Source organism: Leptidea sinapis, chromosome 38 (assembly GCF_905404315.1).
Source record: "Leptidea sinapis chromosome 38, ilLepSina1.1, whole genome shotgun sequence".
Taxonomy (NCBI): Eukaryota; Metazoa; Arthropoda; class Insecta; order Lepidoptera; family Pieridae; genus Leptidea; species Leptidea sinapis.
In genome coordinates, this window is record NC_066302.1 from 6,959,731 (window position 1) to 6,986,782 (window position 27,052).

The following is a 27,052-nucleotide window of genomic DNA, read 5'->3' on the forward strand; positions in this document are numbered from 1 at the left end:
CGCTACGTGCGCTTGACTGCGCGTAGAGAACGCTGTATAACAGCCCGTTCCTTACAAAACCGTTTGCGGCAGGCGACCGGTACATGTGTTAGTGATCAAACTATTAGAAATCTTTAACACGAGGACCAGCAGTTCTCCAGGAGACGCGTAGTGCGGATACCACTAACAAGTGCTCATCGTGCAAACCGATTATCATTCGCAAGGCAGCATCTGGCGTGGGATATGAATGATTGGAGGACTGTATTGTTTACGGATGAGTGCAAAGTTAAATTTTTTAGTGATGACCGTCGCATTAGGGTGTGGAGGCGTGAAGGTGAGCGATTTTCGGATGCTTGCATCCATGAAAGTGACAGATTTGGGGACCCCAATGTTATGGTATGGAGAGGAATCTCTATGACAGGCAGAACCGAGCTGATAATTCTAAACGAAGGCACAATAACAGCTTAACGTTACATCGAGGAGGTCATAAGACCCCATGTGGTCTCATATGCACAGAGAATCGGCGCAAGATTCCATCTGATGCACGATAATGCTCGCGCTCATACAGCTAGGGCCACCAGAGAAGCATTTAAAAATTTATTTTTTTAATGGAATGCATCATTATTTTATGCTGTCTACAATAAAAATCAATCAATTTATCCAATTGAATCATTGATCAACCTTTAAACCTCAAGAATTCATGAGAATACTGTTAAAACGTGGTGGCCCTTATTTTGTTTTGACTAGTATATATATATATAAGAGATTTCCACCTATGTATTGACTCATCACGATATCTCTTAGGCGTAGAGACTTGAAGTTTGGTAGGAATATTCCTTTTGACGAGTAGAGGTCAGCTAAGAATTTACGAAGAGTTTGGTCACTTAGTATGAAATATTGAATGTTTTTATGTGGACATTTGAAAGTATCCACTGCTATTAGATATTAAATTATATTTATTGTGACACTTTATGGCAACAAGTTTAGTTATGGTACCTACAAAAAGTTGGCACATTGACTATATGATATTAGTACCATGAATGGCCTAAATCATACCGTACCATAATAGGACCTAATTAAATCGCACTCCGTCATCCAATGACCTTTAAGAAGTCACGTGCCTTTGATGTGACATGTGTACTTCACCGACAACCTTCAACCCCTTAAACTGTTACCCCTGCGCGTGCGATCAATGTTATCGACTTTTATTTATTATAATTAATTTACGAAACTGTATATTTAGTGCTACATTTATTTAAAAATTGTGTCTAGTTTGTATATAGTGTTTATATAGTGTTAAATATATTGTATATAGTGTTTATATAGTGTTTATATAGTGTTAAATACCAGCTATATGATATTATAGTTGATATTTATTTATTTCATATCACAGCGCCATTTTAGTTACAACACCCGGCTAAGAACTTATGGCCGGGAGGGCAATATTCCCGTAAACTCGGCAACAGTTCACGTCGTTCATCAGACGAAGAATGTTTTGAGTGAAGGTGGGCAGATCCTGTAACAAAATAATATCACTTGAATTAATTCTAAACTTCCAGCAGCGTGTCTATGTTTGAAGCTCAAGGCCAATTATGACGTCATCACTAACTATTACAGTTGCGGCCATTTCATGATGGCATCACTACATATTATATAAGTCCTCAATCCTCCGCCGCGTATAAACTCAAAAACTGTTGCACCGATTTTCATGCTGTTTTCACCAATGTATAGCGTGGATGTCGCCGTCTGAGAGCTTTCAACGAAACCGCTGTCTAAACATTTTGAGATATAACAAAATAATGTTTAGTGAAAATGTATATCTTATATAGGTCTACAGAAAGTCCGCGATAATAATAATAATAATATTGACACACTTTTTACACAAATTATCTTGCCCCAAGTTAAGCATATATTGCCTGTGTTATGGGTTACAAGACAATGATTAAAATGAAGATTAAAACAATATATTTACTTAAACATACATAAATTTATATAAACATACATAAATACATATAAACATCCATGACACGGAAACAAACATCCATATTCATCATATAAATGCTTGCACCTACCGGGATTTGAACCCGGGACCTCTAGCTTAGTAGGTAGGATCGCTAACCACTCGGATATACAGGTCGTCGGCGATAGTCTATCTCTTAAGGATAACATACTATATCCATCTTAATACTTAAATTGGCATATATAAATATTTTTCCATATGTGGTAGCTTTTAATTGGCCTTATGTTTATTCACATGTTTTAAATATATTGTGTTTGTGGCTATAATCTAAACAATAATCTAATCTAAAATAATCTAAACAATACGTTATGTTTTTAAAGTGATAACCCGCACACGGCACGGAACGCCAGAGGTCGGGGGTTCGAATCCCGCATCGTTCATAAAATTTTGTTTTTCAAATTTTATTTGTGTATCAATCCTAGAAGTGAAGGTTATCACTTTTAAAAACATAACATATTATTCTATAAAAAGTGTTTTATTTAATAGTATTTAGTTGGGAAGCCTTTTTGAATAAGTAAATAAGTAGGAGTCGGACCGTGTCGGGCGGGAAGTCGGCCAGTGCGGCCACGTGGTGCGGCTCGAGCGGCAGCGCGGCCAGGAAGTGCGGCAGGAAGGCGGCGCGGAAGGCCGGGAAGTCCACCACGCTCATGGCGTGCACGCAGCCCACGGCCTCGTCCCGCAGCAGCGCGCGGGCGCCGCCCTCCGCCAGCCCCGACAGCAGCACCGACAGGAACGACCCCAGGAACTCGCCGCGGAACACCGCCTGCGCCACTACCGCTTTAAACCTACTTTCTGACACTACGCTGGTCACTCAAGACTAAAATGTTAAGTATCATTTGTCCAGTAATTTCACTAGCTCCGGCGCCATTCAGAATGAAACACAATAATGGTTACACATTACTGGTCCACGGCAGAAATAGGGGCCGTTGTGGTACCCATAATCATCCTGGTGAAGTTAAAGCCTGGAAATCTGTTCCTCACGTCTCACCACCGAGAGTGGGAGCTTGCATTCGTGTCACGCCTGCGCTCCCGCCGATGTCGACAGCCGGACCAGTAGATAATACATATTAATATTTATTTAACTCTTCCAAATAATACAGTATTAAAGACTAGTCCGGAGGGTATATTCAAATATTTTTGTTGTATCATTTACTGTTACATAGTTCTTTTGTAACGGGCTTAGTAACCCGGTTCTTAAGTTACCGGTTCTTAAGTTAAATAGTTTAAATTTAAACTGTATCATTTGGAAGGATTAAATAAATATGAATATAGATTATCTACAGCCGGAACATGCGCTAAAAGATTTGAATCGTGCGCATAATCCTTAGCGCTAGTATTATAAGTACACATATTATTTAATACAGTCATTTAAGAACACACAAACACTCACGCATTGTTCCTGTCGGGGTACGCAGAGACAATAGAATGCCACTTGCTTCTATCCTTACAAACCTCACGCACTTCCTCTACATTCATTACTCTTTTCATACATGCTCACCGGTTGCGAGTCCTTTTCTCAAAACGTCCCCAATTTGGTCGACGAATGTTCTACGAGGTCTCCCGCGACCGACTTATCCCACACACACTTGCCTTATATATTTGATGAGTCATTCTTTCTTCACTCATTCGCTCCACGTGTCCAAAGAATATCCAACATCATTTAAAAAGCAGAGTATTTTAATTCAAGACCAATAGAAGCCACAGCCACAGCTTGATACTCAACAGACTCTTGACTGAAACAAATCCTCTTATGGGAAATAAGCGTTATGCCACCATAAACAAAACAAAGCTTATGGATTATATGATAGAAAGTAATCTGCGTCACCCACACTCTCTTGAAACAACATTAATTACACGAGCGTTACCGGAATTAATAAACTCATGTTTGCAAATGTGGGTTTTGGCGACATTGACTCCTAATGCTCACACAAGAAAGCTTAAGAAGACCACTTCCACTTGTATTAACTGTTTCATGGTACTACAGCACTCTCCTTCCACTCCTTCCATAAAGCTAACAATATGATTGGCCTTAACGTATTAACGGAAGCTAACAATATGATTGGCCTTAACGTATTAACGGAAGCTAACAATATGATTGGCCTTAACGTATTAACGGAAGCTATCAATATAATTGGCCTTAACGTATCAACGGAAGCTAAAAATATGATTGGCCTTAACGTATTAACGGCTGAGAATGTAGAACACACTCGCCCAGGATGTGAGTTTTTCATCGATTACGCACAACCGAATCGATCCAGTCACCAACTACTCAATTAAATATTTTAACGCTCTATATCGCAACATTTTCTGGGATCTTCTTACAAAAAGTAGATATTTTGCCCAACAAATAACTGAATCGACTAAGCCGTATATTAGGGAAATCAAGTTTATATTAATTGGTCACTACTTATTAACTAAGAGAATAGACCCTTGTGGGGGCACCCAAATTGAGAGGACTTTTAGAAGGCTCCCTGCCATGGTTGATGTGAACCATCTAAATTCTATTATTTAATGGAAACAGTATTGTATTGTATATTATTAACCATTTGATGACATAATGGCATTGATTGCAGACTAGTTTTGGTTGTTGAACACAATCAAAACCTTAGATTCCTCACAGACATTAAAAAATTCGGTAATAATAATACAGGTTCGTAGATGTCTTGTTCAACTCTCAGGTTGTAGCTCCATGAGAGTTGAACAAGACATACCAAGATTTTCGAACTATACGTCACTTGAACGGTTGGCTCTATTGGAATAGCGCTCGGACGAAACCCAGAGATCGCGGGTTCGAGTCCCGCATAGTTAATAAATTTAGGTTACAAATTTAATGTCCCTTTTTCTTAATGAAAATAAGGGTCGAGTCGAGCAGCACGTTCAGCTGATGAAAATTGATACGCCCTGCCCATAACAGTGCAGTGCCGCTCAGGATTATTGAAAAACCCAAAAATAATGAGCGGCACTACAACTGCGCTCGACTTTTTGAGTCGTAAGAGTCTTGTTACGTCCATAGTTGAAGCGACTATACCTTATAATACAATTTCCATTTAGTGTTGAGCACGTCGAGGGTGTTAAGAACGATCCTGAGCAGCTCAATGTCTGTCTGCATGAGCGCCGAGCCCAGCGCGGTGAGTGCGCCGCGGAGCTCGTCCAGTCTGCGCGTGCGTTCCTCTGTCTCACATTGGTGCGGGAAGAAGTAGCGCCATCTATATATCATCACGCTGTAACCGAACATTACAAAATACATTATTATCACTTTAAATATATTTATAATAACGGAGAGATATAGTTATTACAGTAAGATCTGTTTAACAACTCAACTACCAACTCCGAAAATTTAATTTTTTTCTGGCACAGGAATGTCTACTTGGTCAGCCCATTCAAATCATGTATGTAGTGAGTAGGGTATTCGGATTATAGAGGTCTTGCTGTATTATTATCAACAGACTTGTCACTCTCGTGTATAAACCATAACATCAATTAACCATTCGCACATATTTTTTATCCGAATGTTAAGTGACAGAAACGAGCAGGATCTTAAGTCTACCATACTGCAACAGGAACGACTCTGACACAGCTAACTTCACCTGTCAATCTTAAATGAAAAGATGAAATTTCACACTTGTAATGACACTGGACCCTCGAAGCAATTATTACGCTGGATGGAGCTTGTTTTGAATTATTGCCACTCTTACATATACTATGTGTATTGTAATCTTTGCCTTTGCATGAGTAATAAGGATAACTCTAATATTCACTATACTTAGTGATTTTGTATAAGTTTTTCGATAAAAAGTAAATATTTACATTTTCTCAGTTTTTTTTATATAAAAGGGCGCAAACGAGCAACAGGCTCACGGGATGGGGAGGGGTGAGGCAACCGCCCATGGACATCCGCAACAACAGGTATATCAAGAAATGCGTTGCTGGCCTTTAAGGTGGGAGTATGCTTTTTTCTTGAAGGTCCCAAAGTCGTATCTGTTCGGGAAGACCGCTGCCGGTAGTTGATTCCACAAAATGGCTGTGCGAGGCAAGAAATTTCGTACAAAACGCGCGGTTGTGGAATGCCAGACGTCTACGTGATGCGGATGGTACTTTGCACGTAATGTCCGGTGGTGGAATTCGGCCGCTGGAATCAACTCGAACAGCTCCTCTGAGCACTCCCCGTGATAAATGCGGTAGAAGATGCAGAGAGAACCCACATCTCTACGCAATGCTAGAGAATCAAGCCGATAGGAGATGACTTGATCGTCGATGATTCGAGCCGCTCTTCGTTGTATGCGGTCAAATGGAAGAAGCTGGTACTGGGGAGCACCCGCTCAGAGGTGAGAACAGAACTCCATGTGAGGCCGAATTTGCGCCTTATAAAGTTGCAGGCGGTGGCTTTTAGTGAAGTACTGTCTCGCCTTACTGGGTACACCAAGCTTTTTTGAGGCCAGTTTGGCCTTCTCTTCCAAGTGACCACGGAACTGAACGTCTCTCGATATATCGTTGCCAAGTATGCTAATACAGGCTGTGGCAGTTAGAGGAGTGATCTCGAATCGAGGGAGACGATAAAGGGAGACTTTTTAGTGGTGAAGGCACAAACTTGTGTCTTCTTGGGGTTGAATTGGACTAAATTTTGTCGGCCCCATTCCGAGACTTGCAAATTGCAAGTCTCGATTTAGGACACAAGTTTGATCCGGTTCTCGTCGTCGCTATCGGGACATGTTGGCACGGCCGGTGTAGGAAGGAAACCCTGTGCTGTCGTCTGCATAGCAATGAATACTGCTGATTTGCAGCACATCATTGATATGCAGTAGAGCAGCATATCATTGATATGCAGAAGAAACAGTGGAGGGGATAGCAATTATAGGTTTTAAGTCGGAACATGCACCGTTGATAACAAACTTGATGCTCCGATCGGCCAAAACCTCCGATCCAATCGGGAGCGACCCTGACGGGAACCGTACTATCCCAAGAGCTGGCGGTTGATGATCGACTCCATAACTTGGAGAAAATGGAGGTAATGGCAATGGGGCGGTAGTTGGACGGATCCGAGCGTACACCTTTCTTAGGTATCGCGTGCACTTAAAGTCTTTTGTGAATATCCAAGGTGAGAAGCGCCTTAAGGCCGGATTTTTACCTCCGGCATGTATGACTCGCACTGCGGAAGATGCAGTGGCCGTGCACCTTGGTCATCCAAAGACGCGAAGAGGGAGCCCAGGAGATCAGCTTTCTCTTTCGCGTCATGGGCCAGCGAATCATCGTCCCTGTGCAGTGGCGGAATGTCTGGCTGGCAGAAGTTTTCTTGGACAGCCTTGGCGAGCGACCAGAACCCACGAGTTCAAGAGGGAAGGCGGACAAGTCTCTCGCCAATTCTGCCAATGTGCTTCGACTTCGCGTCAGCAATAACTCTTTTGAGAGACCTGGAGACATGATTGTAGTGTTTTTTTAAGTTCACCGGAACCCACATTCTTAGATACCACCACATTGACCCAAGCTTGATAACACTCCTGCTTTCGGCGACAGGCCATTTTGCAGGAGCGGAGGATGGAATGAAGAGTTCTATACCTTGCAGTACCATATCAGCAACAGGGTCAGCAGCGTCATCTGGGTCACCCAGCGAAAGACAGATCTGCCTCCATTCTGCTGACCTATAGTGGTACACGCGGCGACAGCCTAAGAAGGAGGGCCGTGTAAAGCGCGTGATCAGCACGGTGCTTCGGATCTGGCAGAGGTCCGACGACCCCAGAGGAAATGTCAATGGAAACTAGACAGCCGTCTGGATGTGAGGTCAACAGAATGTCCAACAGTGAAGGTGTATGATCTTACACATCTGGGATTCGATAATAAAACTACAACAACTACTACAACAGAAATATGCGCATAAACAATTAGCACGTATTTGAAGCATCACTCCGTTCAATGTTGGTATAATAATTGGTCCGTGAGACCTTTAAACTTGGATATTTTATGACACACGTTGCTGCCCTGGACGTGAGGACGTACCTGGCTAGCGCGCGGTGCGCGGCGCGGGCCAGGGCGGGCGCGTGCGCGTGCGCGCGGGGCAGCACGTGTCCGTGCAGCAGCTGGAGCACGGCACGCACGCGCACGCCGCCGCCGCCGGCTTCTACGCCCAGCCGCACGCACTCTACCACGCGTTCCACGCTGCCCTCGCTCTCGCCACACTCTCTACAGGTGCAATAAATGTAAAAATACTATCTTATTTTAAGCAAGTTCCATTTGTCCTAAAACATACTCAGTGAAAATCAACATGGCTTTCTTCAAGGAAGATCAACCACATCGAATTTGCTTCATTGCACTGAAACACTGTCAAAGTGTATGTCGGAGCCTTCGCAAGTAGATGATATATACACTGACTTTAAGGAAGCATTTGATAGAATTGATAATTTCATTCTTCTTGACAAATTACTACAACTAGGGATCAAGGCAACTTATATCGATAGTTTTCAGCTTATATCGCCAATAGATGTCAAGTTGTTGTTCTAAATTGTTTTTAAATCTGCTACTATGTCTATCCCTCGAGGAGTCCTTCAAGGATCCATTCTGGGCCCCCTCTTATTTAATATTTTCGTAACTGACATATCCTCTCATTTTAAACATTCCAAGATAATATTATACGCCGACGATATGAAAGTACTTCGTCCTGTTAGTTGTGTTAGAGATACTGAACTTTTACAAACTCATCTAGATAAATTTTATAAATAAATTATTGCGCAGAACACAAATTAGAACTCAATATTTCCAAATACTTTATTTGCACATATAATGATAGTTTTTGGGATCGGCTAATTAATAAAACGATAATGTGTTGCTCTGAAATAATAAAAGATTTATTATACTTTATAGTTTTTAACACACTTAATTTATGACATCACCATATTAAAACAAACCTGAAATAATAAAAGAAACGACATTTAAGTTTATTCTTTAAATATGCTAACTCCTTATTAATTAATATTGATAGTTTCAACTTTCACTTCCAATCTTTTCATATAAACTATTTTAAATCTAACCTCCAATCTTGTAAAATGTGATAAAACTTTAAAACATAGATTAGACACAAGTCACTGACACTGACAACACATTCATAAATGCTTTGACATTCCTTTTAGGCAGCGCGGTAAAATTCACATTCAAGGCAATTAAAGAAATATAAATGTATTTTCTTTACACACATATACGAGAAAACAGAATGAGGGTATTACTACTCATAGTCAACAACAAGGATGACTAACTTTAACCTAACTAAGCAGTCTTAACACATTGTTTATGGCGCCACTCATATGTTTTGTTCTACTTAATTTCGTGGATTATTTATTTTAAGAGTTCAATATCCAATTATGAGTGCATAAAAAATATTGTACGGCACATGAGAATACATCGTGATTATTATGACTGGTACTCACGATATATATTTTATTAATTTGATATTTCGATCCAATTGCATGAATCGTGGTCGCGGCGGGACTGCGGAGGCGGCGAGAAACTCTTGACACAGCCTACGTCTCTGTTGTTAAATAGACACTAGTGTTTTAATACCTCTCATTATGCAATAACTTCATAAATCATGGCGGCTCCCTTTTTGAAGCGACTATTTATCGTTTAAATAAAAATACCAGTTGTCCAATGAATTTATACGCTCATTTCAGAAAATATAGCGAATAGTCTTTATTATTTTACAGTAGACAGACGTACCTCTGCGCTACCTCCAAGAAGGTGTCTATGGCGATGTAGGCGAACTTGCCCAGCTGGGGCAGCAGGGCGGTGAACAGCGCCAGGAAGAACTCCGTGACTTCAGCCTCTGCGGCCGAGTACGCGGGCTCACACAGCATCCGTAGCGCTGTTTGCGCCGCTACTTGGACGCCTTCTGCTATTATCTGTTGTTTTATTTATTTATTTGTTTATTCAGGACCAAAACAGTATTTTACAATGGTAAGGTTACAAATATACAGAAGAAGAACTAGAAGACAAAACAGTTCCATAAATTAAATACTAATAATGTTTACAATGGACAATAATTCATTTTTGCAGCAATTTATCAGTGCAGAAACCACATAACTTATGATTTGTTTTGATTTGATTTATATCCAAAATTTAATTACACTTGTTACTTCTACATTATAATAGTACAATACAATATTTCATTGTAAACTTGCAACCCCGCACTTGTGCAACACAAAAATGCATGCTGGTTTGCCTGTAATTGGATTAACACCATAATTTATACTTATTTTGTTTTTTTATAAGCTAATAATAGTGTATAATCTGTTGGTGAAAACTTAATAAATAAATAAATAAATGAAAAAACAACAAAGATATTTAAAACCAAAAGTGAAAACTACAAAATTACAGCAAACAAAACGAAAATTTAAACAGTTATAAGAGTATAGTTATGATTGACAACAAAGTCTGTATTATTTAGAGTTAACATTATTTTACATTGAGTATAATGCCTACTATTTTTTTTATATTTTTGTATATTTAATGAAAACTACAAGAGCGCCTCACAAGTGTATTTCTTGCATAATTGGTTTTATAAGGTGATACATAAAAAGTAATCTTAGAACGAGAGGAGATTCGCGGTGTTATTAATTTAATTAGATTTAACAAGGATGCTGAGTCAAGCTTACTGTTAATAATTTTAAATTGAAAAATTTTATCGATACAGTTTCTTCTGTTAATTAGCGGGGATATTCTGTGCCTTTGTGACGTAGTGTTTTATGACATTAAGGGACGAGACGAGCAGGCCATTCAGCTAATGGGCAGATTTCAATGACACGATTAATTGAATTACAATGCAGTGCCGCTTAGGATTCTTGAAATACCCAAAAATTTTGAGCGGCGCTCTACAATTGCGCTTGTCACCTTGACACATAAGATGTTAAGTCTCATTTGTCCAGTAACTTTACTGTTTCCATCTGTTCGTTCAGGGGAGAACATATAATGTAGGTTGAGATGATGAGGAAGATGAGTAGCGAGCAGTGTAGGATCTGCCACGCGAACTGTTTCTATGAGATTAAGATAAATATAGGATCTGCCGCAAGCTGCTACTAAGAGATCGAGATGTACTAAGTAGCTTACTGGTGAATAATTTAAATAATTTACTTATATAATAATATAAGTCACATCAAATATTCGGTACGGGATCATGTTTTGGGGAAATTCCACAGACAAGGATAGAGTCTTTTAATGTCAGAAAAAAATGTAAAAGAGCTATATGTCATTTGAGCCCCACTGATTCCTGTAAACCGTATTTTGATAAATTTAAAATACTTACTTTCCCGTGCTTGTATATATATGAAGTGCTAGTATTCATTAGAACAAATGATCAACTATTTAGATACTCTGACAGTAAACGCAGAAAAAATAAAATATGTTTCAAGCAGCATACAACGGCACTTTTTGGTAATAGTATATTTAATATGGCTCCTCAACTGTATAATAAACTACCAGCATCACTAGCGGACCAAAACTTAAATATTAACTCTCCTTTAAGAATAAAATTTTAAAAAGGAATTTTTAATGATGAAGAAATATTATTCAGTTTAAGAGTATTTAACAGACATGAATCTATAGTCATTAGAATAAGTTAATTTAGATATTTAAAGTTGACTTTTTTATTTAAACAATTTTAATTTTTCACAATTTAATAATACACTGGCCTTCAAAAGTTAGTATCACACTTTTAAAATTGGAATAACGTTTTAAGTTCACAAGATATACTTTCGAAATAAAAAGGACTCCAAAGAGAATTTAATTTTGTACATAAAAACTTTATAGTCGGTAACCTTCTTTTAAGGATTGGCTGAAAAAAAAACCTCAAAAACAAAACCAATCCTTTTTCAAAGTGGACGTTTCCGACTTACAATTTTACCATTCACATTTTTCTTTCTGTTTTAATTTTTTTTCAAGATCTTGTTGGGGTCTTGTTTTAAAAATGTATGCTAAAAAGCACATAACATTTATTTATCATGCCTCTTTCAGTTGAAGAATGTGCTAGGATCATGGCTTTTCTGGAACTAGGCATCAGTATGCGTCGCACTGCAAGAATGGTGGGTGTGATGGTACGAACGGTCCAGAAGGTAAAGCGAAGGTACGAAGAGACTGGACACCATCTGAGGAGACCTTGTAATGGCAGACCCAGGTGTACCAGTGCCCGAGAAGATCGTTATATTATTTCCACTGTGTTAAGAAATCGCCACCAAAATGCAGTTGAAGTCCAGCAACAGCTACTTCAGACCCGGAGGGACTACATTAGTAACAGTACAGTGAGAAGAAGACTTGCTGAAGCAAATTTGAAACCCCGAAGACCATCGAGTGGCCCAAAACTCGTGAGACAGCATCGAGTAGCGAGACTGCGATACGCCCGTGAACACATGCTGTGGGAAGAAGAAGAATGGTCAAGAATTTTGTTAGCAGATGAGTCTCGATTCTCCCTTTGCACTTCTGATGGAAGGCGAAGTGTTTACAGGCCACCTGGTGAGCGATACCTTCAAGCCTGCATCTCAGAAAGAGTCCAATACGGTGGAGGCAGTGAACATGTATGGGCTGGCATATCTTCAGAAGGTCGCACAGAGCTAATGGCCATAGAAAATGGCACCCTCACTGGGCAAAGATATGCTGAAGAGATTCTCAATGAGTATGCAGGGCCGTATTTAGCAAATATGGGTGATGGATCGATGCTGATGCATGATAATGCCCGGTCATACACGGCTCATATCGTACAAGAGTATATTAAGGAGGTCGGTATCAGCGTGATGGCTTGGCCATCAAGAAGTCCTGATCTCAACCCGATTGAACACGCCTGGGATGAGCTTGGGAGGCTAGTCAGAAATCGCAGACCACCACCGACTACCCTCAGGGCACTAAAGCAGGCCCTGGTAGAAGAATGGGAGAATATTCCCCAACATCGGCTCCGAAACCTAGTGTTCAGTATGCCAAACCGGCTCGAAGCTGTAATCAGAGCTCGAGGAGGCAATGCCAGTTATTAAAAATTAAATAACATGTAATACATTTTATTTGAATTTTTTTACACTAAACTAAAAATGTCTATTTTCATTGTTTTATCTTTTTTAAGTTAAAAATGTTACTAATGTATAATTTTAGTTTCTAAGAATTAAAGCCTAGCCTTAGCCAAGCCTTATAAAATTTTATTAAAGCAAAGCCTTATAAAATTTGCAACAAAACGTTTTTAATGTTAAATATCTACCTTCTATAGTTAAGAAAAAAATTTAATTTGAAAAGTGTGATACTTTCTTTTGCAGGCCAGTGTATTATGGTGGATAGTAGACCGTACACTTTTATGAATAATGTTGTTTTGGTGTTATATGTTTTCACTGTAAACTTAGAGTAAGATTTATTAAAATATTATTTTTGCATGTCTACCCGGCAGATTGCAAACACCTTTAATTATAATCTAACACAATTGTACCCTGACTTGATTTGATTTTAAGTCATGCATTGTGGCCTCACTCGGTGTCACTACCATCAACAAGAGTAAATTGTACGGCTACTAAACCGTACACTGTTTAACGGCCGTTTTCAATAACCTATCTATCCTTAGTTTAACTTACTAGACGAAGACAAATCAATTCTTTTACGCTTACTTACATTTCAATAACCTATTGACAGATAGCATTGGACTACAACTATATTGGACATAACTATGGATAGATATTAAAGTAAGGGTAGATAGGTTATTGAAAACGGCCATAAATCGTTCATAGCTCGTTGTTCAGTCTATTGAATTATAACTTATTAACTATAACTGCAGGGTTAATCCGTTATTGTCATCAGGCATTTCTGTATTAATAAGTAAAAATGGTAACCGATAATTTTAATCAATTCAGATTTTTTCCACTTTACGAATTGATCCTGTCATATTTACCTGAAAACACGAAGCGGAATCGATTTCCTTCTACAGTTGTTTTCATAAGTGTAATAATGTATCGTGGTTTATATAATCATATTCATAAAAAAAAAACGTTTTCCCACCTTTTTGGCGTGAGTTGAGGCGTCAGCGAATGCCAGCAATAGCGTGGTGAGCGGCGGCAAAGCCACCTTCGGCCCCAGGGATGGTAGTGTGTTAGCCCACGACGAGATCAATGTCTTGGCCGCCTCGCTCGCGGCCAAGTTGCTCGGGCCTCTTGACAGCGCTAACGATACTAACGCCTCCCGGACCACTCCTGCTGTCTGTAAATGTGATATGAATTACGTACGGGCCACGTTGGGCACTTTTGGTAGGGGAAAATCTTATGGGTTCACGTCACCGACATGCTCATGACTGGCGCACATAAATAATTGCGATAAGTAAGTAATAAAAAAAATATATTATATAGTTGACACTTTTTGAGTGGGTGAAATCTCGTAAGTTCCAGTCGCCGAAATGCTTATAGCATTATACGAGGGCTGCACTAAAAGTATCGGGAATGGAATATTTCCACTGTTCCTGTCATATTAAAATCTTTTCAAGTGAAAACTCCTTGGTTTTAAAAATCGAATACCATTTATTTATTTAAAAAAAGGTCCTCGGTCTTGTCACAAGGTCTTTTCAAACTTGTTTAGTCGTTGAGAAAATGGAATTGACTCGAGAAAATTATAGAGCGATCGATGATTTATTACGACTTTGAAAGTGGCTTAACACAAAAACAATGTGTTGACCGGATGATTTCTGCATTTGGTGATGAAGCCCTATCCAAAACCACAATTTATCGCTGGTTTGCTGAATTTCAACGTGGACGTGTCAAGCTCAGTGATGATCCCCGTCAAGGTCGTCCAAAAACTGCAGTCACCAAAGAAAACGTTGATGCTGTGCGTAAGCTGATTGAGGAAGATCAACATGTGACATACCGCGAAATTCAGGCAACTTTAGACATTGGCATGAGTCAAATACAAATAATCTTGCATGAACAATTAGGTGTAAAAAAGTTGTTTTCCCGATGGATACCGCATTTGCTCTGTGAAGAGCAAAAAGCGGCTCGCGTTACTTGGTGCGTCAGAACTCTCGTAAGGTTCCACGCAGGATCCTCAAATGCTGTATACAACATCATATCAGGTGACGAATCCTGGATATACGCGTATGAACCCGAAACAAAAAACCAGTCACGAGTTTGGGTGTTCGAAAATGAGTTAAAGCCAACTTAAATTGTTCGTTCACGGAGTGTTGCAAAAATATTTGGTGGCCACGTTTGTCTCCAAAACCGGCCATGTTGCGACTATTCCTCTTGAGGGACAAAGAACGGTTAATGCAGAATGGAATGCTAACATTTGTTTGCCACAGGTCGTTTCTGAACTCCGTAAAGAGAACTGCAACCGCCGCATCATCCTCCATCACGACAATGGGAGTTCTCACACCGCGCACAGAACAAAAGAGTTTTTAGAGCAAGAAAACATAGAATTATTAGACCATCCGCCATACAGCCTCGACCTAAGCCCTAATGATTTCTATACTTTCCCTAAAATAAGGAATAAATTGCGTGGTCAGAGATTTTCATCACCTGAAGAAGCTGTGGACGCCTACAAAATGGCCATTTTGGAGACCCCAACTTCCGAATGGAATGGTTGCTCAATGATTGGTTCCATCGTATGGAAAAATGTGTCAAATTTCGCGGAGAATACTTTGAAAAGCAATAAATACATTTTTAAATAGTAATGTTGTGTCACTTCCTTGATTCTCGAAATTTTCAGTGCCGCCCTCGTATCTGTAGTTATACAGCTGTTTATTGTTCAACATTAGTGCTGTGTAAATCTTAAAAATGAAATTTAATGGATTTAGTGAAAAGTTCAATGTTGTTACTGTGCATTGTAAATATCGTTTTTTTTTGTGAAAATAAGGGTCGAGACGATCACAACGTTCAGCTGATGGTAATTGATACGCCCTGCCCATTATAATGCGGTGCCGTTCAGCATTCTTGAAATACCCAAAAATTATGAGCGGCACTACAACTGCGCTCTTCACCTCAGACATAAGATGTCAAGTCTCATTTGCCCAGTAATTTCACTAGCTACGGCACACTTCGGACCGAAACACAGTAATGCTTACATATTACTGCTTCACGGCAGAAATAAGCGCCGTTGTGGTACCCATAATCTAGCCGAGATCCTGTGCAAAGGAGCCTCCCATTGTTTAACATTGTACGAGTACGAGAGACACGTGCCGTGGTTTCACATTTTCCCACCGTTCACCAGGCTAGTGTAACTCTCTAAGAAAAAAGCGATTCACTCCATTGTATGAAGCATGCAGTCATTGACAGATGACGGCTATAATCTTGTAAAAAAAAGAAGATAGCCGAAATCCACTACGTTATAAGCAACTGTTCGCTTTACAACATAGCCGGATTATAGTTCGTGGCCAATCGCGATACAGTAATTACTACTATTTCAAACTTATGTCAAATGACTGCACATTTCATATTAAACTAAATTTCAATTTTTACTAAAGCAGTTCCGCCTTTTATTATGTAGTATTTATATCCTCTTATTTATAGTGGTGTCATCCAAGATAGGTTTGTAACTACATACATAGATATAGGTGAGATGTGCTTGAGTTGTGAGGAGGCGAGAGCGGGTCGCGACGGAAGGACACCGATTCCAAAAATTACAATAATCGCAACTAGAATTAGATTTATTGATTAGTCTGTAAAAAATACGCAATTATTTTTATACTTTATAGTGCATATTATCTCTATTGTTTTGAAGTCGGTTCCAAACCATGGAATGAAGCACCTTGCACATACAACCACTTAAAATGCTGTCTTTTTTATAAAAAGGCCACCAGAGGACGCCACAATAGAATACGCCGAGGAACACTACAATGCTTCACTATTTACTAACATCAAATTCAACTATTCTTTGATTTTTTTTTGTTCTACTAGCATGAGTAGGTAATATAAAAACACCTTTGGTTCCAAATAATGTAATGATCTCTGCGCGTGATGGTAGAGATCGCCCAGCAGCGTCATGGGATCTCTGGAGAACTTTACGTTCTTCGATAAACTAAGCAGCAAGTGGGCAGCCGCGTGGCAGAGAAGTGGTGGCTCCTGAAAATATATAATATAGTATGTATCACATTTATTTATTCTGTCTACTTCTCTACTTTTATCTGTCATTTATACAACCACGATCACTAATATAAGTACATGCTTTATTGGTCTTTGAAAAAGTCTATACTCTTTGGTCTAAACAATCATTTTTTTTTTATTTATTTATTTATTTATATATGTTTGTGGTACTTTAATGTCACGAAACAAGCACAGTGTTTTTTGGTTTAGAATAGAATCGATCGAATGTCCTAGTCTACTGTCAGCATTTTCACTAAAAGCTCAATCTTTAAGATCGCGTCACACGCGCCTTTTGGATGTTCCCAAATCGAATACAAATTATGCACAAAATTCCATAATGCTGCGTCTGTCACGAACTTACAATAAACAGTACGCCGAGTTTGATTTATTGATAAGTGAAATATAAAACATCATCGTAAAAAAATAATAATAGGTATCGCATAAAAACGCAGTACTCACACACTCCAACTTTCTTTCTCACACACACACACACTTATTTTTTAATCTGTTAATATATGATTTCTTTTCATTATTTAAAATGCATGTAATCTTTTGTGGCTTTATGTAAAACCTACATTAAGATTGTATAAATAATTGTTGAGTAGCGTACACATACAATTATTTTTTATATTACATTACATACTATATATACAAAGTATAGATTATTGTTTTCGTTGGTATCACTCACCTGTACATCGTGCGGTATCAAGAACGGCACCGCAGACGTGAACAGTGACTCGGTGGTCTGAGCAGACACGTTGCACTCGCTTGCGTAGCAACACCAAGCACCCATGCACGCAAACATCTCCGCATGCCTGAACACACAGCAATACATTATATTTGAATGCTACCAATAATAATGATTTACATTACTTTTTGGAAACTCTGCATAAAAATAAAATAACAATTATTCCAGGAAATGTTGGGGAGAAATTATGACAAATCAGTCAAGATAAGAAAACCTCTTGAAGTGGTGGTTAGTGTGGTTTACGAAAATAGAATCTGGTACTTATTTAATAGGTGCATACAACAGAATTACAACAAATACATAATTAACAAAAAAAAAACTGTCAGCTAAATTCGTATCCGGGCAAACTGGTTGGCAAGGTTAAGCCTAGATCATACATTATTAAAAAGAAGGATGGGACGTTGGTTAGGAGAAATAAAAAACTATCCATCACATTAAATAATAATTTTGTTATGAAAAAATTTTTTTTTTTATATTGTCGGTGGGGCTGGTGCAGTTGTGAGTCAGAGGGAGCAAACTCGGTTTCAATTCTTCACAGGACAGGACAATATCTCACATCCTGTAGTAAATATACTCTGTGGTCTTGGTCACTGCTCTGTTGTTTGGAGTGTCCAATAATTATTACAAATGACTAGGCATAGAAATGATTGTAAAGTTATTTATTAATACGGCTTTACTCACGTTTTGTGGTGTCGGTACCGACTAGTTTCGGACCATTCAGAGGTCCTTCATCAGGGTGAGTGTGGTGGGTTCGCGATAACGTCACTATTGGTGTTCACGGATGAACAAAATGTACATACATTATTCACTACATGATTATCGGCACTACATAATATTGCCGTCAATTGATACCAACACCGAAAAAATGTAATTAAAGCAGTTTTAAAAATAATTTAATAATGACTCACGACAGTTTTAATTGAGCGAAGCTCCCACCGGGTGACTCCAATTGATTTCTGTGTTAATTTGTTTCTCGGCCATTTCTGAACCGATTCATAAAAATTTGAAGTCATAGAAAGCTTTCGAAATTTTCTAGGTTATTGCAGCGACAGAATTTTGAATTTCGACTTGATTCAATTATTATAAGTAAGAACAAACACGATTTACAAATTATTCTAAATTAGCACGCGCTATTTATATTTATTTAAAAAATTATTTATTTGTTCACCAACAGATTATGCACTATTACTAGCTTATAAAAATAACAAAATAAGTATAAATTATGGTGTAAATCCAATTACAGGCAAACCAGCATGCATTTTTGAGTTGCACAAGTGCGGGGTTACAAGTTTACAATAAAAAAAATATTGTATTGTACTATTATGATGTAGAAGTGAACAAGTGAAAAAAAAAACTAAAAATTAAATTTAGGATATAAATCAAATCAAAGCATGAGTTATGTGGTTTCTGCACTGATAAATTGCTGCAATATTTTTTTATAATGCTGAGGGGAGGAGGAGTGGATGTCAACACGAGTAGTTTTGAAAAGATTATTGTGCTCCCGGCAGATTTTTTCTAAAACACTATTAGCACCGAGTTCAGTTCTATATAAATTTCCAATAAATGGTTTGAAATTTGTGAAACGTGCACTTTCGCGTGGCACTGAAAATTTAATTTTGGCTAGGATATTGGGACAGTCTAATTTGTGATTTAAAATTTTGTATGGAAACATTTGATCATTCACCCAGCGACGATTTTCTAGTAATGTTATATTAAAGAAATTTAATCTATCGTTATACGAGGTTAACTCGAACTGTGTTTTTTCATGTACTGACAACAAAAAAAGAAAGCGTTTCTGGATTCTTTCGATTCTTTTGATAGGATCCTTATAGAATGGATTCCAAACGGTGGAGCCGTATTCTAATAAGCTACGAATTAGAGCAAAATAAACCATTTTAAGAGCTAAACATGATTTAAACGTTTTGCAATTTCGCCAAACAAAGCCTAATAATTTATAACATTTATTGATTGTTACATGAATGTGTGTATTGAAGGATAATTTCTTGTCTAAAATAATTCCAAGGTCTCTGATGTCATCCACTTCACCTAACAAAAGATTATTTAAAGAATATGAAGTATTAAGCGGTATTCGCTTCATTGTAAATTTTATATGCTGACATTTTTTAAAATTAAGGGGCAATTTATTTATAAAAATCTTAAAGTCATAAGCAAATAACGCAAAATTTGTAGATTTTATATGGTTACACAAGTCGTTAATAAATACTAAAAATAATATGGGACCTAGATGGGATCCCTGAGGGACTCCAGATGGAGCCATGAATGGATCTGATTGATACCCGCAAACCACAACTTGTAGTTGTCTGTTCGACAAAAACGACGAGAGCCAGGACAGTAAAGTTCCTTGAATGCCAGCGTTATGTAGTTTACTTATTAAAATTGAGTGGTTGACCCGATCGAAAGCTTTACTAACATCCATATATATAGCGTCCACTTGGTGTCCCTTGTCTATATTATCGATTACTTGAGTTGTAAATTCAGTTAAATTTGTTATGGTAGACACTGTATTGCGGAAACCAGAGTTTGCTGTTGAGGGACTAAAATAGATTTCAAATGAAAAGAAAGATAAGGACATATCAAAGATTTGAAAACCTTACCAAAAATGGACAATATAGAAATTGGCCTGTAGTTCATTAAATCATCCGCTTGTACACTTTTCGGAATTGGCACAACAAAAATGGAAGTCTGCCAAGACTTCCATTTTTCAGGAAATATCCCAGTGGCCAGAGATCGATTATATATAAGATATAGCGGATAATACAGAGATGAAGCGAAGTTTTTAATGAAATTAGCCGGTATCTTATCAGGACCAGCTCCTTTTCTATCGTCTAGTTTTTTCAAGGCTTTTTCTATTGAATTTTGGTCTAAAGAAATTTTGAAAAGAGATTTGTTTGCTGAATCGGCAACTGCGTTATTATCTGTGGTAGAAACAATATTAGGCTTGTAATGTCCTTCTAATGACCGTATGATCTAATGTGTATAAACTGTGGAAAAGTGTTCAGCAAAAGCGTTACAAAATTGAGCCGAATGATCAAATCACTTGCGCCAGTGCGGCACCGGCCAGCGCTGTAATACTCACAGCGTGACGTGCGCGCCCGCGTGCTCCCGCGGCAGGCCGGGCGCGCGGTGCGGCCGGGCCAGTGCGGCGCCGGCCAGCGCGGCCGCCGCACGCTCACGTGCCGCCCTCTACTCTGTAATACTCACAGCGTGACGTGCGCGCCCGCGTGCTCCCGCGGCAGGCCGGGCGCGCGGTGCGGCCGGGCCAGTGCGGCGCCGGCCAGCGCGGCCCCCGCACGCTCACGTGCCGCCCTCTACTCTGTAATACTCACAGCGTGACGTGCGCGCCCGCGTGCTCCCGCGGCAGGCCGGGCGCGCGGTGCGGCCGGGCCAGTGCGGCGCCGGCCAGCGCGGCCCCCGCACGCTCACGTGCCGCCCTCTACTCTGTAATACTCACAGCGTGACGTGCGCGCCCGCGTGCTCCCGCGGCAGGCCGGGCGCGCGGTGCGGCCGGGCCAGTGCGGCGCCGGCCAGCGCGGCCCCCGCACGCTCACGTGCCGCCCTCTACTCTGTAATACTCACAGCGTGACGTGCGCGCCCGCGTGCTCCCGCGGCAGGCCGGGCGCGCGGTGCGGCCGGGCCAGTGCGGCGCCGGCCAGCGCGGCCCCCGCACGCTCACGTGCCGCCCTCTACTCTGTAATACTCACAGCGTGACGTGCGCGCCCGCGTGCTCCCGCGGCAGGCCGGGCGCGCGGTGCGGCCGGGCCAGTGCGGCGCCGGCCAGCGCGGCCCCCGCACGCTCACGTGCCGCCCTCTACTCTGTAATACTCACAGCGTGACGTGCGCGCCCGCGTGCTCCCGCGGCAGGCCGGGCGCGCGGTGCGGCCGGGCCAGTGCGGCGCCGGCCAGCGCGGCCCCCGCACGCTCACGTGCCGCCCTCTACTCTGTAATACTCACAGCGTGACGTGCGCGCCCGCGTGCTCCCGCGGCAGGCCGGGCGCGCGGTGCGGCCGGGCCAGTGCGGCGCCGGCCAGCGCGGCCCCCGCACGCTCACGTGCCGCCCTCTACTCTGTAATACTCACAGCGTGACGTGCGCGCCCGCGTGCTCCCGCGGCAGGCCGGGCGCGCGGTGCGGCCGGGCCAGTGCGGCGCCGGCCAGCGCGGCCCCCGCACGCTCACGTGCCGCCCTCTACTCTGTAATACTCACAGCGTGACGTGCGCGCCCGCGTGCTCCCGCGGCAGGCCGGGCGCGCGGTGCGGCCGGGCCAGTGCGGCGCCGGCCAGCGCGGCCCCCGCACGCTCACGTGCCGCCCTCTACTCTGTAATACTCACAGCGTGACGTGCGCGCCCGCGTGCTCCCGCGGCAGGCCGGGCGCGCGGTGCGGCCGGGCCAGTGCGGCGCCGGCCAGCGCGGCCCCCGCACGCTCACGTGCCGCCCTCTACTCTGTAATACTCACAGCGTGACGTGCGCGCCCGCGTGCTCCCGCGGCAGGCCGGGCGCGCGGTGCGGCCGGGCCAGTGCGGCGCCGGCCAGCGCGGCCGCCGCACGCTCACGTGCCGCCCTCTACTCTGTAATACTCACAGCGTGACGTGCGCGCCCGCGTGCTCCCGCGGCAGGCCGGGCGCGCGGTGCGGCCGGGCCAGTGCGGCGCCGGCCAGCGCGGCCCCCGCACGCTCACGTGCCGCCCTCTACTCTGTAATACTCACAGCGTGACGTGCGCGCCCGCGTGCTCCCGCGGCAGGCCGGGCGCGCGGTGCGGCCGGGCCAGTGCGGCGCCGGCCAGCGCGGCCCCCGCACGCTCACGTGCCGCCCTCTACTCTGTAATACTCACAGCGTGACGTGCGCGCCCGCGTGCTCCCGCGGCAGGCCGGGCGCGCGGTGCGGCCGGGCCAGTGCGGCGCCGGCCAGCGCGGCCGCCGCACGCTCACGTGCCGCCCTCTACTCTGTAATACTCACAGCGTGACGTGCGCGCCCGCGTGCTCCCGCGGCAGGCCGGGCGCGCGGTGCGGCCGGGCCAGTGCGGCGCCGGCCAGCGCGGCCCCCGCACGCTCACGTGCCGCCCTCTACTCTGTAATACTCACAGCGTGACGTGCGCGCCCGCGTGCTCCCGCGGCAGGCCGGGCGCGCGGTGCGGCCGGGCCAGTGCGGCGCCGGCCAGCGCGGCCCCCGCACGCTCACGTGCCGCCCTCTACTCTGTAATACTCACAGCGTGACGTGCGCGCCCGCGTGCTCCCGCGGCAGGCCGGGCGCGCGGTGCGGCCGGGCCAGTGCGGCGCCGGCCAGCGCGGCCCCCGCACGCTCACGTGCCGCCCTCTACTCTGTAATACTCACAGCGTGACGTGCGCGCCCGCGTGCTCCCGCGGCAGGCCGGGCGCGCGGTGCGGCCGGGCCAGTGCGGCGCCGGCCAGCGCGGCCGCCGCACGCTCCACGAGCGCCGCGCCCGCCGCCGACGACACGGCGCTCACGCTGCCGCCCTCCGTTTCTAAACAATACAGTGGGGAAAGAATCCATTAATATCACTATAAAAATCAATAATGAAAATCAAATACAAGAAAATAATAGTCTATTTAAAAATCGATTATTTTTTAACATCCCTACACTACAGTTACAGCGAAGATACATATATTTTTCTACTCCTCTAATTGGACGTAATTCCAGAAAAACGTTCCAAACACAAAACTGGTCATTCTGGACTATGAATGCAGCCATAGGTCCACGCTTATTGGTGCGGCCTAAACGTCTCATCCAACGTGTTCAAAACGCTTGTGCACGATATTGTTTCTCCATCCCGCGTCGAGACCGCGTTACTCCTTATGTTTAACTCACACTAACTTATACACTTTTATTTGGCACTAGTAAGAACACTCAAGGTGACATCAGGAAGCTTAACCTATATGAATATTACAAAAACAACGTTAGCGCGATTTTAAAATGGCCTGTGGCGCCATCTAGTTACATTTTGAGTAAATAAAGCATTAAAGTTAAACATTCCGCCGGCCAAGGACGACTAAAGTCCTTAAAACAAAATTTAAGAAAATAAAACAAACTAAGAAAAAACATCAGTCTCAAATGACGGGAAGTCAGGCTCATCCAGAGGCAGAGGGCACAATTTTACGATTGGTCTCTTAAAAACACTATCCTTATATTTTAATGTAACAACTCTTGTTATGCCATCTGTTCCTGGGTGTTTTCTTTGACTAAAACAACAGTTCCAATAGGGAGATCAGTTTGGTTAGTGTTCCATTTGTTACGATGTTGCAGGGTCGTGAGATATTCATTTCGCCAACGACTCCATAAACTTTGCACCATTCGTTGAATTATATGCCATCGATTTAACGGACTGAGTTTAACATCGAGAAGAGACGGCTCAGGAACACCGATTAAGGGTTCTCCGATGAGAAAGTGACTAGGTGTCAAAGGAGGTTCGTCAAGAGTGGAATTCATAAGACGTGTGAGTGGACGAGAATTGACACAAGCCTCAACTTGAGATAAGAGAGTAGTTAGCTCCTCGTATGTGAGAAAAGTTTGGCCTATAACCCGTTTTAAATGCCCTTTAATACTTTTCACTCCGGACTCCCAAATACCTCCAAAATGTGGGACACGAGGTGGTATAAACTTCCATTGTGTGCGATCATTAGCAAGAAGTTCAGAAACTTCAGTAACCGTCAGAGATTGTGAATCCTTGAACGCCAGATCAAGTTCACGGGACGCGCCTACAAAGTTCGTTCCATGATCACTCCAAATCTCTTTACAGTGACCACGTCGAGCAGTAAAACGCCGAAATGCAGCAATAAAAGCAGCAGAAGTAAGGTCCGTTACCAACTCTAGATGAATGGCTTTTGTTACTGTACACACAAATAAACAAACATAAGATTTACAGGTTCTTTTGCATCTACCAGGATACAGTTTCATTGTAAAAGGTCCACAAAAGTCTACTCCACTTGTTAGAAAAGGGCGACTAGGTTTAACACGAAATTTAGGTAAGTTTGCCATAAATGGAACATTGGGAGTAGCCTTTTGCTTATAACAAGGTATACATTTTTGGATTGTCGATTTAACCAAATTCTTTACTCGTAGAATCCAAAATTTTTGTCGTATGACATTTAAAGTTAATTGGTGACCTCCATGCAGAGATTTCAAATGTGCGTTTGAAACGATAAGTTTAGATAGAAAACAATTACCACTTTAATAGGATTTTTCGTATCCTTTGAAATTTCTGCATTAGCAAGTCGACCACCAACCCGAACAATACCATCGTCGTCAATAAATGGATGAAGTACATATATTTTGCTCGATTTCTGAACTTGTTTACCTGATGACAAGTGAGAGATCTCATCTCGAAACGAAATGGATTGTGACAATTTAATACAACGATTAAGAGCATCATCAAGTTCATCAGCACTCAAACAAATAGCTTTAGTAAATGGATTCTTAGTAATCTTAACTTTGAGTAGATTAAAATAACGACAACAATAGGCAGTAACCCGAATTAATTTTGACAGTGTTGAGAATCGTTTTAGATAAGAAATTGCATCATCCTTTTCGATAAAATTAACTTTACACAATATTTTGGTAGTAGCTTTCAATTCTAAATCTGTCGAGGGAATGTCAACGGGGGAAAGTTCAAATCCATCCGTGTCATGTAAAAATTGAGGACCACTCCACCATAGATTTGACTGCTGCAGACCATTTGGGAAGGTTCCACGCGATGCTAAATCAGCGGGATTGTTCGCAGAACAAACATGGTGCCATTGATTACTATTAGTGAGAGTCAAAATTTCTGATGTACGATTCGCAACAAATGTAGTCCATGTGTTTGGTGTCTTACGCAGCCATGCCAAAACCATGGTAGAGTCCGTCCAGGTGAATACATCATCGTCGGGTATATTTAAAATAGTTTTAACATGTTGGATCAATTTTGCCAATAGCACTGCACCACAGAGTTCAAGACGTGGAACAGAAATTTGTTTTACTGGGGCAACTTTAGATTTTGCAATAACAAGGTAAACTTTTACTTCACCCTCATTCCCTAAAACTCTGAGGTACACTACTGCAGCATAAGCAGTACACGAAGCATCGCTAAATCCATGCAGCTCCCGCTTAGTGGTTTCATCTGAAACTCCAAACCATCGTGGGAACTGAATGTTTTCAGTATGCGTGAAACGATCGAGGTAAGTATTCCATTCTACTTTAAGATCAGTAGGTAATTCTTCATCCCAGTCTAAGCCAGCTAACCACAGCTTTTGCATGAATATTTTAAGTTAAATAATTGCAGGTGTTAGCCAACCTAGTGGATCGAAAGATTTTGCAATTGTGCACAATACATATCTTTTGGTAATTGAATTAGTAGAACAATGATTTAAATTTACATTAAGTTCAAAATTATCTGCGTCAGAGTTTCAAGTAATACCTAATGTTTTGATCGTATCTTCAACTTTAATATTTATGGCACTTTCAGAGTCTTTGTCAACATTTGGGATTTGTGATAGCACCACTTTACTGTTTGATGACCACTTATGTAAAGGGAATCCGCCACGAGCCAACAGCTCCGTCAGGCCCTTTTGTAACTTCACCACGTCTCCTACTGTAGATGCGCCCGTCATCAAATCATCCATGTATACGTCGTTTTTCAGGATTTCAGCTTCAGTTGGGAAATCATTCTTTTCATCTTCAGCCAGTTGATGAAGTGTACGAATGGCTAAAAATGGAGCACAAGATGTACCATACGTAACGGTAAGTAGTCTATATTCTTTTATAGGTTGTGTTGGGGATTCTCGCCATACGATTCTCTGGTAGTCAACGTCATCATTATTTACGAGAATCCGACGATACATCTGACGAATATCTGCAACTAAGCAAATTTTGTGTTGTCTCCATCTAGTTATTAATTCTCTAATATCTTGTTGAAGAGAACAACCAATTAGAAGTTCATCGTTTAATGATTTTCCTTTTTCAGGTGTAGCACTTCCGTCGAAAACTACACGTAGCTTCGTGCTTAGACTCGTCGACCTAAGAACAACGTGGTGAGGTAAGTAATATACTTTCTGTGTTTCTGTTTCCTTTTCAGGTACCATCATCATATGACCTTGTGATTCATACTGCTTCAAAAATGTGTGATATTCTTCCTTGAATTCAGGCTTGCGTGTAAAACGTTTCTCCATCTGTTGTAAGCGGCTGATAGCAAGAGGTTTAGCATCACCAAGGTTTGTGGGTGGATCTTCTTT

General features: G+C 42.0%; 1 protein-coding gene across 1 annotated transcript; it reads right to left on the reverse strand.

Annotated features, from left to right (window-relative positions):
• Positions 1 to 1,312: 1,312 nt before the first annotated feature.
• LOC126975969 (exportin-6-like) lies at positions 1,313 to 20,929 on the reverse strand. The gene is made up of 9 exons (XM_050824104.1): positions 20,910 to 20,929; positions 17,753 to 17,879; positions 16,903 to 17,043; positions 14,000 to 14,197; positions 9,701 to 9,882; positions 7,991 to 8,173; positions 5,028 to 5,220; positions 2,535 to 2,762; positions 1,313 to 1,495 (listed from the first exon to the last, which is right to left on the reverse strand). Exons 2-9 carry the CDS (start codon positions 17,867 to 17,869, stop codon positions 1,397 to 1,399), a joined length of 1,341 nt encoding a protein of 446 aa, XP_050680061.1. The 5' UTR covers positions 17,870 to 17,879; positions 20,910 to 20,929; the 3' UTR covers positions 1,313 to 1,396.
• Positions 20,930 to 27,052: the final 6,123 nt, after the last annotated feature.